Source organism: Rhincodon typus, chromosome 5 (assembly GCF_021869965.1).
Source record: "Rhincodon typus isolate 14 chromosome 5, sRhiTyp1.1, whole genome shotgun sequence".
NCBI classification, from domain to species: domain Eukaryota; kingdom Metazoa; phylum Chordata; class Chondrichthyes; order Orectolobiformes; family Rhincodontidae; genus Rhincodon; species Rhincodon typus.
Window position 1 is genome coordinate 98,393,992 of NC_063336.1, and position 16,425 is coordinate 98,410,416.

The 16,425-nt window shown below is 39.6% G+C and overlaps 1 protein-coding gene across 1 annotated transcript in view; it reads left to right on the forward strand.

Moving 5' to 3' along the window:
* The window catches only part of sntg2 (syntrophin, gamma 2), a 219,256-nt gene extending 203,797 nt beyond the window's left edge, over positions 1–15,459 (forward strand). Inside the window, exons 14-16 of the mRNA XM_048597103.1 lie at positions 3,260–3,352; positions 8,585–8,695; positions 15,328–15,459. Of these exons, the coding sequence (XP_048453060.1) occupies positions 3,260–3,352; positions 8,585–8,695; positions 15,328–15,459 (336 nt within the window). The remainder of the gene's footprint in view (positions 1–3,259; positions 3,353–8,584; positions 8,696–15,327) is intronic.
* Positions 15,460–16,425: the final 966 nt, after the last annotated feature.

A 16,425-nucleotide genomic window follows, 5' to 3' on the forward strand; every position in this document is an offset into this window, starting at 1 on the left:
CATTTCTGAATCTTGTATATGGGCATGGACAGTTACAGTATTTTTTAGAATTCTGAATACGTTTGTGGTTCCTAAATGTTTACTGTTTTACAGGGTATACTGCCTTGAGAAAATAGTTATAACTCTATTGTAATCGTAGCTATCTCACAACAAATGGGCAGAATTGAGAAACCAGCTAGGTAAAATGTTAAAGTAATAACTTTTTTCTGATTCAGTATCATCAGACTGAATGTGTGAACAATGTACAAAAGCATCATTTGAACAAGGATTTTGTGTAATCCCATTTATTAAAAGCACTCTTGTCTATGGAACCTAATAACAAGGTAAATGAATATACTGCCTTAATGTGCTGCAATAAGGGACAAATGAGAGCTTGCTAGACTACCGTCTTCCTCTGTTCACAAACTAAGGTGCTAATCACTGCCAAGAGCTGTAGCCAGAAGATAGCAAAGTAAAAGTCAGATCTCATGATAATGTGATGTAGCAAAAGCCAGTTATAGAACATCACCAAAGAATGACTTTCATGGAGATAGAATAATCACTTTAATAACAAACAGATATCAAGAACAAAATAAATAATTCATGCAACTGAATCATTCATACTCTTCTAATCAGTTTAAAATTTAATAATGAAATACTTAATATGAATTGTGGCATCATCGTTGCAGTTTCTTCATGACATTCTCTGTTTTTCAATTTAGACCAGCTATATCCTGGTCAATGATTTAAAGTAATACCCTGATGCAGGTAGTTAACCACATAGCTTCAGTGAGAAATTTATGCTGTTCACAGAGCTGCTGGGTCAATTGCTTAAATTTTATTAAATTCAGGTGAATGTTATAAGTCAGCCTTTTGGTCCCCTTTGAATATGAGACAGCACGCCTCTCCTCCTTTCCAACTTCTTCACACTGACCACTAGTGTAGCATGTGAAAATTTACTCACTCCCATGTTCCACCATTCTTCTCTCATTCGCAAATCGATAGAGCTCACAAAGCACTTTAATACCCGTCCCAGTGAAAACGTACTTCTGTTTTGACCAGCGCTGGTTAGCTTTAAGTAGTAACAGCTACTCACATTGGCCTTGTGCTGATGTGTGTAGCAGTTTATTGCTGGCCGCATGTAGAAACCATGTAACTGAACAGGCAGCATGAACGTGGCCTACTGGTGCCACTGAGGCTTGAGAACTGCTGACACTCTGATTGCACTGGTAGCAACAGTGGTATGAGGATGATAGGTTCCCAGGTCAATTAGGAGGACAAATATTTTACATCTGTCTTCACAGTGGAAGACAGAAAAGCATCCCAAGAATAGTACAAAAATTTAACCGACAAAAGGGAGTGAGGAACTTAAAACAGTCATGAACGTGGGAAAAAAATAGCACTCGGAAAAATAATCAGACTAAAGATTGACAAATCCCCTGGCCTGAATCTGCAGGGTCTTAAGAGAAAGTGGATATGTTGTTGTAAACCTCCAAAATTCCCTTGATTCTGAAAATATCTCATCAAGTTGGAAGACCTCTATTCCAGATTTGGAGGGGAGGGATGGGGGAGAGCAGTGGTGTGTGGAGGGGGGGACAGAATGCAGATAACTATAGGCAAGTTTTCCTAATAACTATTATTAGAAAATGTAAGGATTTGTAGTTAAGGATGTAATAACAGGACTTTTGGAAAATCACAATACGAGCATATGGAGTCAACATGCTTTTGTGAAAGAGAACTTATGTTTCTCAAGTTTTGGTCAGCGAATTGCCTGTTTTTCTTTAATTCTCCAAGTTCCACTCCCCTCAGGATACTTCAATCCAATCAGTACACTCCAAGTGTTAATCTCCATCCACAGCTTTTCAACCCTTACCTCTGCAGCCAATCATGCAGCACAGTTGAAAGCCTGCAACTGCCCTCATGTCTCAACCCTACTACCACTGCGAAGCTGGGTCAGGTGGAATAAATAGGCTTACAATAGGCAACAATGTAAGTAGCTCAAGGGGATAACTTACAGAAGTCTGAGGCTGGATAGGAATCTTGTACTTTAGCAGCTTGTGCTCAATACCCACATGATGGAGTGAGTGGAGAATGTCAGCTCTCAATTATCAATTCTTTATTATAATCATGTATTGACTCCGCTTCATAAATGGGAAGTTAAATTTCTTAGTTGGTAGAAATCATATACTTTACTTTGTCTTGTGCCATAACTCATTGAAAGATCTTTTATATTAATTAGTTAGCTTTACCAAATCTTGTTGAGTTTGTTCAAAGCTATATCAGGACTAAAACTGTTAACATGGTTACATAAAATTTACTTCTGTGCTATCATCATAAATAATTAATTTCATCTCATGCCACCATCATTAAAATAACAAAAAAAATGAGCTTCTTGCAAATATGATGAGACATTTAGTATGTACTGAATACTGGCCAGATCAATTTTAAGTCATATTTCCTTATGGATATACAAAACAAAATGTATTTCAATTTGGTACAAAAATAGATCTAAAATTTTAAATGAATCTGATGCGTTGTTTTTCTGGTCCTTCAAATACTGAACTGGCTCTATACTAACCACAGAAGGAAGACATTGATAAATAATGCCCTATCTTTAGATCAGAAATGTCACAAAACATTTAACCTACACAGAATTACTTTAAAGTATGATGACTGTGATTCTGTAGCCAAATCATGAAGAGTGAATAAAAAGTTGAAGAAGATTTGGGAAATGCTGTTTTAAACAAAACAAAAACTACAATCTGCAGATCAGGGACTATAAAGTACCACTACTGATTCAAGTGGGGCAAGGCTAAATATGGGTTAACAAGAATTGCTTATTTGTACTCATTCCCTGATCACCCAAATTTATCCATTCCAGATAGTTCATTGAAATAGACTAACATTTATTTTAAATAAGGACAATAAGCACCGACAATGAGTTGACAGACAGTATTGTCTCATGTGAATACTCAACATGGTTTTGTATACTGCTATGGTTCCTCTGTCACAACAACAGTTTGTGAATGTGTACTTGGAATTACAATAACACAAAAATATTTTCAAATACAGTTCTTAACCCATGGCAGACAGCTCATTGCAACATACCCATTAGCTGTGGAACTTCGACCTGAATTTGACTTTAAATTCCTACCCTGTAATTGCAGGGATGATTTAATGATGATAATATACCCATTTGTCATAAAGCATTTGTCATTTTCTGAAAGATTTCGTGAAATAGATGTGCCTCTAATAACATACTTGTATTTTCTTTTACCAGTCCAAGACATATGGGTGTACCTGGCAAGGCCAAGCACTTTCCTTCACAATAGATTTCGCTGCTGGATTTACCTGTGTTGATAGTAACACAAAGGTGAGGAAACAGTAAGTTCAGCATAACAGCATGCTGAAGTTACGGGGAAAGAACTGTAAGAGTAATGTTTCTGTTATTGAGCTCTGTTGTAGAGGGTATGGCTTACTGAATCAAACTCGTTTTATTATTATAGAACAGTCCCACTCAGAATAGTACTTGACATAGGAAATTTACCTTGTAGAATTCAAAAACAGACTTGAATTAACTTTTGACACAATTATAATGATGATGACTACAAACTGAAAGCATTGCAGACTTTATTGCAGAAGTTCAGATTGAAAAAAAATAGGTTTAAGGACAGAAAATTAGAGTCTTTCTGAGAGGGGTCAGGATTTAGATATGCCCTTTTGGGCTGTAATATTTAAATTGCATTTGCATTTACCAGCATTTGACATTCATCTCATTGAAATCAGTTAACAAAACAGAGGTTTTCGGTAGAATAAGGCTCTGGCTAGGTCCACTTTGTGTATGGTGCTGTATGTGTCACATTTTAGGTTCGGGATTGAGGTGCTTGAAAGAGATTCATTAGATTTTAGTTCAGTGATAAGGAAATTTAGAAACTGAGTGAGGTTGGAGAAACCAGGGCTATTCTCCAAAGAACAAAGGAGGTTGAGGAGTGATCACATTGAGGGTACAGGATAAAAGTGAATTAGGCAAAGAAAATCTGTTTCCGGTCATACAGGTATTGTACAGCACAGATTTAGGGTGTTGGATAAGAGATACAGGAAGTTGTCAGTATGAGCTTTTTGCATTGTATTATTTCTTGTGGTTCTCAGAAGTTCAAAATAATCATTGTTTTTTGAGTCATCAGGCTCATCTCCCAGCTATTAAATAAATTTGGCTCTTTCCTCACTCCTTTTTTTTCCACAGAATCTGTACAGTGTGGAAACAGGCCCTTCGACCCAACAAGTCCACACTGACCCTCAGAGCATCCCACCCAGACCTATTCCCCAAAAACCAAACTAATCTACACATCCCTGAACATTATGGACAATTTAGCATGGCCAATCCACCTAGCCTACACATCTTTGGAGTGTGGGAGGAAACCGGAGCACCCTGAGGAAACCCACACAGACACAGGGAGAATGTGCACACTCCACACAGACAATTGCCCGAGGGTGGAATCGAACCCAGGTTCCTGGTGCTGTGAGGCAGCAGTGCTAACCACTGAGCCACCGTGACACACCCAGTATATCTGAGCCCTCTAAGCACAATAGCCCCAGGAGTCACCCCACCAAATCTCCGAGGTCATTGTCTCCAGCATATGACGGGTGTCCTCCACACCAGCTGCAGAACACTGGGCTGCACTGAGACATAGTGGGATGGGCAGGAAGATGAAAGAAAACTTGTTGAGAGTACACTGGTGGCACGAATGGCATTTCACTGCAAATAAAGTCTGACGTTGGTTAAAAGATGTTCAGTGTGTCACTCTGTCTGTTTGCTTGTCTCCGTCGGCTGTCGCAATGTGCAGTCAGACATCAGTTCACGTGTACGATATTACGTGGGGCAATGCCTGATGTGAGAAGCTGCTGCCCCTTGTGTAGACCATGCAAATGTCACATTCAGAAATGGTCTGCAGCAACCAGACACCACTTGCTCAGGTGCCCAGATGTTGGTATCGCATCACTGGCCTCAGTCGCCATAGATTTTGCTCTCGCATGAAACGGTCAGCAGTGGTTGGTCCTGTGAGGTGCACAGTACACAAAGAGGCAATGCGTATGGTGTTGCCAGGGATTGGGAGGACACAGGTATGTGTTCCCTGTGGGTTTATTGTTGAAGGGTGTCACATTGTTGGGTTTTGCGGTCCCCTCCCTCGTCAGTCAAGGCACATACCTTGCCCACTTTGAGAGTGGGCCATTTTCTTTGATCTTATACTGTTGCAGTTTCCAGGATGATAGAAGGTGACAGTGAGTGTTCCTCAGAAAGTAATTTTCAGGCTTGTCATTTATGTGTTAGTGAGGCCTCAAAACCCCTTCCTCGTACCCTTCCCATGGGCTTTGCACTTCTCCAGCTCCCTACTCAACCATCTATATGTGCTTACACTTTTTTATTTACCCACCCTCTGCCCCCTCCCCCTTCTTTGCCAACCCCATTCTCTGGCATATGATAGGACCATGCCTGCTGTAGTTCTCCCTCTAGAAGCTGTGATACCATATTACAGATGAATTGCCCACTACATAAACCCATCCCCATCCATTATTTACTGTATCCTCCCTTTACCTATATAGTTGCCCCTTTTACAATTGTCACCTCTTTCTCCTCCCCACAAATCAATGTTTGCAGCTTCCAATTTCCACACATAAGTCTCTCAGTTTCCTTCTTGTAGTAGGAGCTCCCTCTTTCCCTCCATGCCTCTTACACCTCGCCCTTGTTTGACAGATAAAATGGATTGACCATGGCATGCCCATGTGTGACCTAACCAGACAGCACCAGATGAGAGGTACCTTTTCCGACTGTGTTGGCGCTCACCCCAGACTAACTGCTAAAAAGCCACAGAGCTGACCCCACCATGACCCATTTTCCAGACAGCAGAGACATCGACCCCTGATGGAGAACACTATGGCTGGACAAGCGGCCATGGCCAAACCCCTGGACTGACCTCAGAAGCTGCCTTTAACCTATTGTATTGGGATCCTTTGACTGAAGGGGACTTCAGTGAGAGCCACATCCATCAGACTTTGAGACTTGGTTATTTGCTCACAGTACAAATAGCTTGTTAGTCTTGGTGTTGTGGGTAAATCACTACATGTTAACTTTACTTTGGCTACTTATGAAGAAATTTCACAGACAATCAAGTTCTGAAACAATAGTTTAAACTTTATTACATGCAACAACCAAAATAACACCCTTCAAGTCAGCAGGTTGATCCCCATAATTCAACCTAGCTATGACCCATTTGATGGTGGAAATTAGTTATGAATCCACCAACATCCATCCCTGAAAATGTCCAGGTTTTGATCCTTGTGCAGTGTTGTTCTTTGAAGTTCTGTTGCTGAATTGTTCAACAGGTGTTGGATTCTTATACAACTTTCTCTCTTTCACATTTGTGGTCTGACATTATTGATGATTAAATAGATTCTTTCATCCCCAACATTGATTACTCTTGTCGACACCTCAAATCTGTGGCTTTCCTACTTGTCAGAATTGGTTCCCTGGTTGCCTGTTACATTCGGTGTTAGCTATCTATTTGAAACAGCCTTTACTCCAGGACATTCTTTTGTGGGCAGTTTTAATTGTCCATTTGTAATGAGGTAGCAGGTTGTCAAAAAGTGTTACCTATACTCTCCTAGAAACAACTTGTTGATGTTCCTTTGACTTCTTCTTTCCAGAGATGGCAAATGAGCATGTTGCTTTTAATTCCTTTATAGCAGTTTATCCTTGTCCTTTTCACCTAAGGAAGCAGTTTATTCCAAAAAGTGTTATTGCTGATTCTTTCATGCCATGAAGTTATTAAAGTTCTGAAGTTTACATTGTCACGTGTGTAAGCATTTGACAAGTCAAACTACAGAAGGGAGATAGAGGGCTTGGTGATGTGGTGAAATGAAAACAATCTGTCTCTCAACATCAGCAAAACTAAAGAACTGATCATTGACTTCAGAAAGAAGGGAGGAGAGCATGCCCCCATCTACATCAATGGAACTGAGGTTGAGAGAGTGAAGAGCATCAAGTTCCCCGGAGTGATGATAACCGATGACCTAATCTGGACTTTCCACAAAAATGCAACAGTCATGAGGGCACAACAACACCTCTTCTTCCTCAGGCGGCTCAGGAAATTTGGCATGTCCATGAGGTCCCTCACCAACATCTACAGATGCACCATTGAAAGCATACGGTCTGGGTGCATAATGGCCTGGTACGGCAACTGCTCTGCCCAGGACCATAAGAAACTACAGAGTGGTGTGCACAGCCCAGACCATTATGGAAGCCAACCTTCCATCCATGGACTCTATTTATACGGATCACTGCCATGGAAAGGTGGCCAACATCATCAAATATCCATCGCACCCTGGTAATGATCTCATACAACCTCTTCCATCAGGCAGAAGATACAGAAGCCTGAACACACACACAAGCAGGTTCAGGAACAGCTTCTTTCTGACCACTATCAGATTGTTGAATGGATTTGAGCCTCGAATAATGTAACCTGCAATGTAACCTGTATGCTTCTAAGTCTATTTGATTTGTACATCCTTTGATTACTGTGATCTGTCTGTACTGCTTGTAAACAAAGGTTTTCACTGTATTTTGGTACATGTGACAATAAATCAATCAATCAATAAATCAATCGAGCTGCTGGCACATAGCACAGGTGTGAGATTGATATAGCAATATGACGTACAGCAAGACATCTGCTCCCTTGATTGAGGATTGGTGACCAATAAGGCAAGCTGACCGGCTTTGTGACTGCGCTCAGAAACAAGGCAAGATAGGGAAAAGCAGGAATGCTGTCAGCATGTTGGTGGGCATGATGTAGGAGATTAAGCAAATAGCCCTGAGACACATCCTGGTCCACTGTACGAGCTAGGTGTCTGTACTTGTGCACACAGTGTCCTGCTGCAGCCTTTCAATGTTAGTTGCCAGTGTACCCCAAAGTGGAAATTTGAAGTGCAGAAGTGTCTTGCAAGTGGATGGGAAAGGTGCCATGAGGCTCCTGAGAGGATGTCAGGTGTGAGCTGCTAGTGCCCATGGATATGGGGTGCATGCGTGTGGCTACTGGCCTAGGGAGTGCCCTGAGACATTGCTGCCGAATGTCCAAGATGTTCGCTGAGGGAAGCAAGCAGGGAGCTGAAGTTGCTAATGCCCATTTGGACTTCCATATTGGGAACTGCTGATGTCAAAATTCCTAGCAGTGGCTGCTAGGCTAAGAAGCTGCATATTAATAAGGTTTCTTGTCAATAAGCAATAATCCTGTTTAAGAGGCATCTTGCCATACAATGAATGACGTAGTAACAATAATCTAATCGCAATGTGCAGAACCATTTTTGAAAATGCAACTGTTGCTCCTGATGTCAAGAATAGCCTCGCAAAACTTCTTACATAATTCTCCCATTTTTCTCGCCTTGTACCACATTGCCTCGACCCCTATTAGATTCCCCCATTACATTTTTGATATGTTTATATTAGACATTGTTCAGGATCTCATAGAAGTCCTTTTAAAATCAGTACCTAGTGTATGAAATCACATTGCTTCTATTGGTAAATAAATAATGACACCCTTTTGTTGCTTTACAGAATGTTATCTGGAGATTCAAGTTTTCACAGCTCAAAGGATCCTCTGATGATGGAAAAGCATGTGTGAAACTGCTTTTTCAGAATACTGATACCAGACAGATTGACATGAAGGTACCTATGTAACATAGCATACAATGATTTTAATTGGAATATCCACAATGCATGTGAATTTTTTGCTTAGAAGTTGTATTAAATGCCAATACTATAAATTCCACATGACATCAATAACATTGCAAATATCATTACAAATTCCAACCTATAGCTTACATTAGTTGAAATGCATCAGTCTGAAATATCATTTTCACTTTGACTTTATATTAGGTTTCAAAATTGCAGTTGCATATTGTTTCTTTTTAAAGATTATCCAATAGATTGACACTTTTAGTTCATATTTTGTCAGAATCCTAAGAAGACAACTTTGTAAATTAGTGTACAATTTTTTGCTGTGATAAAGTTTCAGAGCAAATCTGCACACAGACATATTTGTTTCTAGATATTTTCAGGGTTTTATTAAATTGTCTTATCTCTTGTTAGTTTGTGAGCAACCTTTGTTTCCTGTTTTCCAAAAGCTATACTTTATTATATGTTCTTCTCATGAAGGCACACACCTCAGGGCTCAACAATTATACTTTCTGCAGTGATCTGATTCCTACATTTTATTATGTGATATGCTGCGAAGCATTCTTGAAAATTACAACCATTAGCACAGGCTGACAAACTGAAGAAAATAGTGCTCAGAAACTAATAATGTATGCTAGTGATGCATGACAGTGTAAATGTGCAAATCGCCCAACAAATTAGGAGAAATAACAGATATGGGGTTGCATTTCCTTGTCCTGAAGTGGGCAGAGTGGCCGAAACAGGGAAGAGGGCAAAATCTTATCAGGCCTGCTTCACATCACTTTCCTGGACCCCAGGATTAGGCAGGACAACACAGATGGTAAGAATTGTTACACTGTCAATTGTAGATTTGGGGAGCCTGAGGGGTAGGAACCAATTAGACTCTTAAGAGAAGTCTCCAGATGCTGGCTAGATGTTTCAGATGGTACATTTTTGTAATTTAGCAATGGGATGTGGGCTTCGATGGCTGGTCCAGCGTATATTATTCATCCTTAGATGCTGTTGAGAAGGTAATGGTGAATTGTCTTCTTGATCCGCTGTAGTCCATTTTATTGTAGATACACAATGCTTTTAGGGATGGAGTTCCTGGATTTTGACTGAGTAAGCCTGAATGAATGGCAATATGTTTCCAGGTCAGAATTGTGAGCAGCTTGGAAGGAAACTTACAGGCAGTCCCATGTATCTGCTGCCCTTGTCCTTCTCAATGATAGATCCCATGGGTTGCCACCATTTAAGGAGCCTTGGTAAATTACTGCATGCAGAAAATGTCACATTAACAGACCATTAATGAAATGGTGGTGGCTTCCTAGCAGCAGATTGGGTGTAGAAAGGAGATAAAGACTCCATTCAATCTGGCAGGCACCACTCTTACTGTGGAAGGTTTTATACCTCGCAGGCAATAGCCATAACCCTTTGGTCCATATATTTACCTCTTTTGTCAATGATGAGGAGGTCCCGGTCTTGGACTGGGGTGGACAAGGTCAGAAATCACACAACACCAGGTTATAGTCCAACAGATTTATTTGAAAACACAGGCTTTCGGAGCCTCGCTCCGTCTCCAGGTATTAGTGGAAGAGTTTCTGACACTCCCTCTCTCAGAAACACCTGAAAGACTACAGCCTGATGTTCTGTCTTTTGCCAATGGAATGAAGGGGCCTCGTGCCTCCCTACATTCATCTTCAATGTCCACCCTGGAAGTTAGCATTATTGATCTTTAGGTAATGGACAGCATTTCTATTGGGCCTCCAGATTCTGGAGACCAACTGTTGCCCTTAGTCGGGCGGAGTTCTCAGATGCATCAATTAATTGCCCACGTCCTTCAAAATTAGCTTCTGGTTTCCAGTGCTGATGCTTGAGAATTCCAGATCTAGTTTTCATGCAGACATTGAGGATGTGGGTCCCATACAAAATGAGTTATAAATATCCTGAACTTGCTCATCAATTTACGCTGCTCTGCCATTTGGTTCGTGTAAGCAGTATTTCACTCTTGACCTTTAGACAAGTCTGGTAATTAAGAGTGTAGCTTTTTTTTTAAACAATGGAAACAATAAATGTTCAATCTCATTCTCGTATTTAATCTATTATTGTTAGAATATTCTTAAATGTGAATTTCTTTTTAAATCTTATCTTTCCTTTTTGGTCTTTCTTCCTCCCTTTCTCTGCCTGTTTTAACTTTTACCCACTTCCATTATTCCAGTTTCTTTCTCAATTATTAAATCTTATGAGTTAAGGAGATAAAACTGGTTCCATTATTAATTAACATTTTAGATGCATCAACTCCCTAAATGCCCAGCTATCATTCTCACACTTGCAACAAATTATCATGTAAGCATATTTGTGGTGAACAGTGGACAAATCATCTAATTATTGGTGCAGGCCATGGGATTGTCTAATCAAACAATACATACATGTTTATTTTTAACTAAGTAGTCATCTGAAGGCTGAGAAAATCATAAAATATAAAAATGCAGTGGACAGATACATACCCAAGCACTGGGACAATTTGTAATAAATTGTTTCTTTTCAATCATAATCCTTGAATGGAGAGCAATACACTTGAGAACCATTTTTTTTGGTTTCTGCCATTGTGAACTTGCTAGTGTTAAGCTTCTTTCAAATCATTCTACCTTAATATTGACATAGCGAACAGCAAGGTACTGGAACTGTTGGCAGGCTTAGAGGTGGACAAATTTCCAGGTCTGGATGAATTGTGTCCCAAGCTACTATGAGAGGCAAGGGAGGAGACTTCTAATTCCTCTCTAGCCACAGGGAATGTACCAGAGGACTGGAGAACAGCTAATGTGCTTCTGATATTTAAGAAGGATTGTAGAGATAAGTCAGAGAATTACAGACCAGTGACTCTCATGTCAGTGGTAGGGAAACTATTGGAGAAAATTCTGAAGGAGAGCATCTAATCTCCACTTGGAGAGGCAGATCCTGATCAGTGATAGTCAGCATAGCATTGTCAGAGGGAGGGCATGCCTCTCAAATTTGATAACATTTTTTGAGGAGGTGAATAGGTACATAGATGTTTGTAGTGGAGTTGATGTAGTTTATATGGATTTCAGCAAAGCTTTTGACAAGGTCCCACAGAGGATACTTATCAAGAGGGTAAATGCACATGAGATACAGGGTAACTTGATAAAGTGGATTCAAAATTTTCTCAGTTATAGAAGACACAGAGAGATGACAGAAGGCCGTGTCTTAGTGACTAGAAGCCAGCGTTCATTTGTGTCCCATACAGACCTGAGCTGGGTGCCCTATTATTTGTCAGTTATATAAATAACCTAGATTACTGTGTGGGGGTTCAGATTAATAAATTTGTGGATGATACAAAGATTGGTTGTGCAGTTAACAATGAGGTTGAGTGTCTTGGGCTACAAGAAGACACAAATGGGGTGGTCAAGTGGGCAGATGAAAATCAACCCTAAAAAGTGTGAGGTGATACACTTTGGAAGGAGTAATTTGACAAGAAAGTATTCAATAAATGGCATGACACCAGGTAGTTCTGTGCAACAAAGGGACATTAGCATGTTTGTCCAAGATCTCTGAAGGCAGAAAAGCATGTTAGTACAGTAGTGAAAAAGGCTTATGGGACACTAGCCTTTATCAGTTGAGGCATAGATTACAAAAACAGGGAGGTTATGATGGAATTGGTGAGACTACAGCTAGAGTAATATATGTAGTTCTGGTCGCCACATTACAGGAAGGATGTGTTTGACCGGAGGGGTGCAGAGGAGATTCAGCAGGATGCTGTCTGGGATAGAATATTTATGTGGTAAGGAAAGGTTGGATAGGCTTGGGTCATTTTTGTTGGAGTAGAGAAGTCTGAGGGGCAATCTGATTGAGGTGTGCAAGATTATGAGGGGCATGGATGGAGTGGATAAGGAGCAGCCCTTCCTCTCGGTTGAAGGATGAGTCATGAGGGGACACAAGTTCAAGGTGAGGCACAGGAGATTTCGGGAGGATGTGAGGAAAAACATTTTTATCCAGAGGTTGGTGACGGTCTGGAATGTGCTGCCTGGTAGCAATGAGTAGCCACACATCCTTTACAAATTATCTGGATGAGCACTTGGCACGTCATAACATTCAAGGCTATGTGCTAAGCGCTTGTAATTGAGATTAGGTTTTTTTCATGTGTCAATGCATACTCGATGGGCTGAAGGGCCTCTTGTTCACTGTATGATTCGATGATTCTTATATTTGTTATATATTTTAATGATGTGTTACATCTCTCAAACATGAATTAATAGCAAAACTTTGCATACGGCGAATTACCAGAGTTTGAAAGAATTTTTCTATAACCCACCTTCAGGAAAATTGACTGGGCTGGAGTTAGAGGTGTCATACCAGCAGACAATTAGTTGGCGCATAAGTTTTTCTCACCTGTTTTTCTTCTAACTCATTTCGAACTGAAACATTCCGGGCCAGGAGCACTGTGTGCAGTATTGTACATGGCTCTGCTGTTTTCATTTCCGGGTGAATGGCCTGTTGAGACTGGAAAAAGTCACATATGATTAATGACTACTCAGAAGAATAGCAGTGGCAGAGGGGGAAACTGGTGGAAAAATTTAGAAAAGCATACTTCTGCTTGAGAAGTTGGAAATTCATTCATCATTAGCTGCATACCATATTCATTTCAAGAAGAGTGAACATTAATAGATATATCCAGGGATGGAAAATTCACCTGCTAGCAGGCAACAAGCTTTGTTGAAAATATGCACTTCTTTCACAAATGAGCTTTGAGATAATGTCAAGAATGCTTCGCATATATTTTTTTAAACTATCGGCAGGGTTTGAATCGGTTTCGTTGTAAATGATAAACTAACCATTTGTGCTGATTAGCCTTTTCTAGTAATCATCAATAATTATATAATTTATTTCATTTGCCTCAGCTAATTTTGCAATAGCAATTTTTTATTCAAAGAAATATTGCAGAGAAAGTCATGAGTAAGCTTTTGAGAAGGAATACAACTTACTGAGTTTTGAAGTAGGTTAACATGATAATTGGTATTACATTTATGCAAATTGACTCAGGGTGTACGGCACAGGCATTTGCCATAATGACGAATAAATGCATGTTCTCTCATCTTCAACACAAAATTTCGGCCCTGGTAGGCATTCTGTATTCAGTGCAGAGTGTCACTTTTATCAGAACTAATGGACAGCTAAATGGGAATAGGAAACATGATAGGAAGGTAAGAGATTAACATTATCTTGAAGATTGAATATATTTAATGAGGGAATAGTTTGTTTTTCATTATCAGTTCACATGAGAAGTACTCAATTATTTCACTTGACTAGGCATTGCCATGTTGTAATATCACTAGATCAGAAGATTTATATAGATAAGTGAGACTCTTTGCTCATCAGTCCTGTGTAATTAAAAATTGTTGGTGAATTTCCCCTCAAAAGTGCCTGAGTTACACTTCTTGGGCACAAAGAAGAGGAAAATAGAATGGAGAACTGTGACACTGAGATTACCTGAACATTTCTCATTGTTTCAGGAATCTTGAGATATCCCAGGGGAGGGAGAGACTCTATTACCAGCAATAGATGTAGATTGAGGTACCAGTACATAGAATCCACCAGTTCCTAGGTTCTTTTTTTTGATATAACATACTTTATTTCCAAAGTGTACTGCAGTGTAAAGAGAAATATGTTGAAAAGAATATCCTACTTCGTTCTGTCTTTTGGTGTTTATTTCTGAACTATTTGTGATTTATATAAAGATTAAAAGCCCATAGTAAATATGTAAGATGTTGGGATCATTTTATGACGTTAGAAAGTGTTAATTTTTTTAATGTATTGCAATTTGATTTGTAATTTATCAAAGAACAGCTGGAACTAATCCAGTCTTCTGTGTAATTTTGGTAGAAGTTTTGGCATTGTTGGATTTATCATATAAGCCTTCAAACTGTGTTCCTTAAATTTTGAGTGTTAGACAGTTTCTGTAGGTAGCATTTGAACTTCTGAATCAGAAGGCTGTGGATTGAAAACGTGCCCTATGACTTAAGCACATATTACATATTGACACTCAGCACACAACTGAATAGGCAATGGGAGGGATGTGGGGACAGAACTACAGTGTTTGAGGTGCATTATTTGAATGTGACAATAGACCAAGGTCCTGTCTGCCTGTTTCAGCAAATGTAAAAGATCCTTTCATACAAGGTGAAGAAGAGCAAGAAGCTGTGGTAATATTCTAGCTAACATATTTCACTCAAGAACAGAAGCAGATTAAACGGCAAATCATCTCATTGGCTGTCAATAGAAACTTACTGTGTAAATTGAATACTGCATTTGTTTTTATACATCAACACCGATTATCCTTCAAAAGAAAATAATTAATTGGATGTGAAGTGCTTTGGCATGTCTATGGAATCAATAAAATGCTGCAGATCATTCATTCATGAAATAACCAAATTGTTGATGATTCTACTGATGGATTGGGCATTATCTAAATTATGTTGATTATGACAGAAAAGCTAGTATCTTCTTTATTTACAAAGCTTTATTTCTTTAAGAGACCAGCTACTGGCATGGCAAGGCTGGTTGGGAATTGTTTGTTTTATTATAAGCCATGCCTATTATCTAATAAAGCAATTTGTGTCTTGTTGCAGGAATTGGAGTTCCCTGATCTGACGGCAGTATTGCATTGTATACATTCATTCATAGCAGCTAAAGTAGCAGCAGTGGATCCGGTATTCGTAGACAGCCTAAGTGTTGCACGGAAGTACATGTATAGCAGTTGAAAATCAAATTTCAATCACAAGAAAATGTATTGTATTCTTTTATATAGAATAACATGCTTTGTGTCTATACTGCTGTGGGGTGCACAGTGGGTAATGGAACCCAAGCAACTCAAGGGTAGGGGGGATGATTTTGACTGCACCCAGAGTGTAAAGTGGGTGATGTAAAACCGACCTGAATAAAATGAAATGACACCCGGGAGAAATGTATAATGGACAAAGTCACAATCATCCCCATTGTGTTTTTAAATAGAGAGGGATTAAAGCATTTTTGAGAGATATCTACAAAGCAAATTTCTTTATAATGGAAGCGAAACCTGTCCTTGGTGTGTGCAGCACTGTTTTGTGTTTTATTTTCCTTCTCAGATGAAGTCTGCAGCCTCCCAGTGCCAGTTGCAAAAATGGAAATCTGAGCTTCAAACTTCATTGTACAATTCATAGCTCACGCTAAAGAAATATTCTGATGCAAAGTGTGTGCTTTTGCTTCTTGGAAATTCTTTATTTTTTCATTAGCAGCTGTGATTTTAATGTCATTCTTTTTCCTTCACAATCACGGTCAAGTGTTCATTCTCTTTGGTTTTGGGAATGATGAATTTAAACTTACTGGATTAGAATGAAGAGCAATCTTCTTGCTGAGAAGGTGGTGAATCTTTGGACCTATGGCATAATTTACTCAATTATTTAGCATGTTCAAGATAGAGGTCAGTAGAATCATTACAGTGTGGAAGTAGGCTATTCAATCCATTGAGTTGAGACTAACCTTTCAAAGCACACTCTACTCAGACCCATTCCCCCTTCCCTGTACTTTCTGTGGCTAATCCACCTAACCTGCACATCTTTGGACTGTGAGAGGAAACCTGCATAGACAGGGGGAGAACATATGGAGTTTGCACAGATAGTCACCCAAGGCTGGGATTGAACCTTTGTTTCTTTCATTGTGAGGTAGCAGTGCTAACCATTGAACCACCA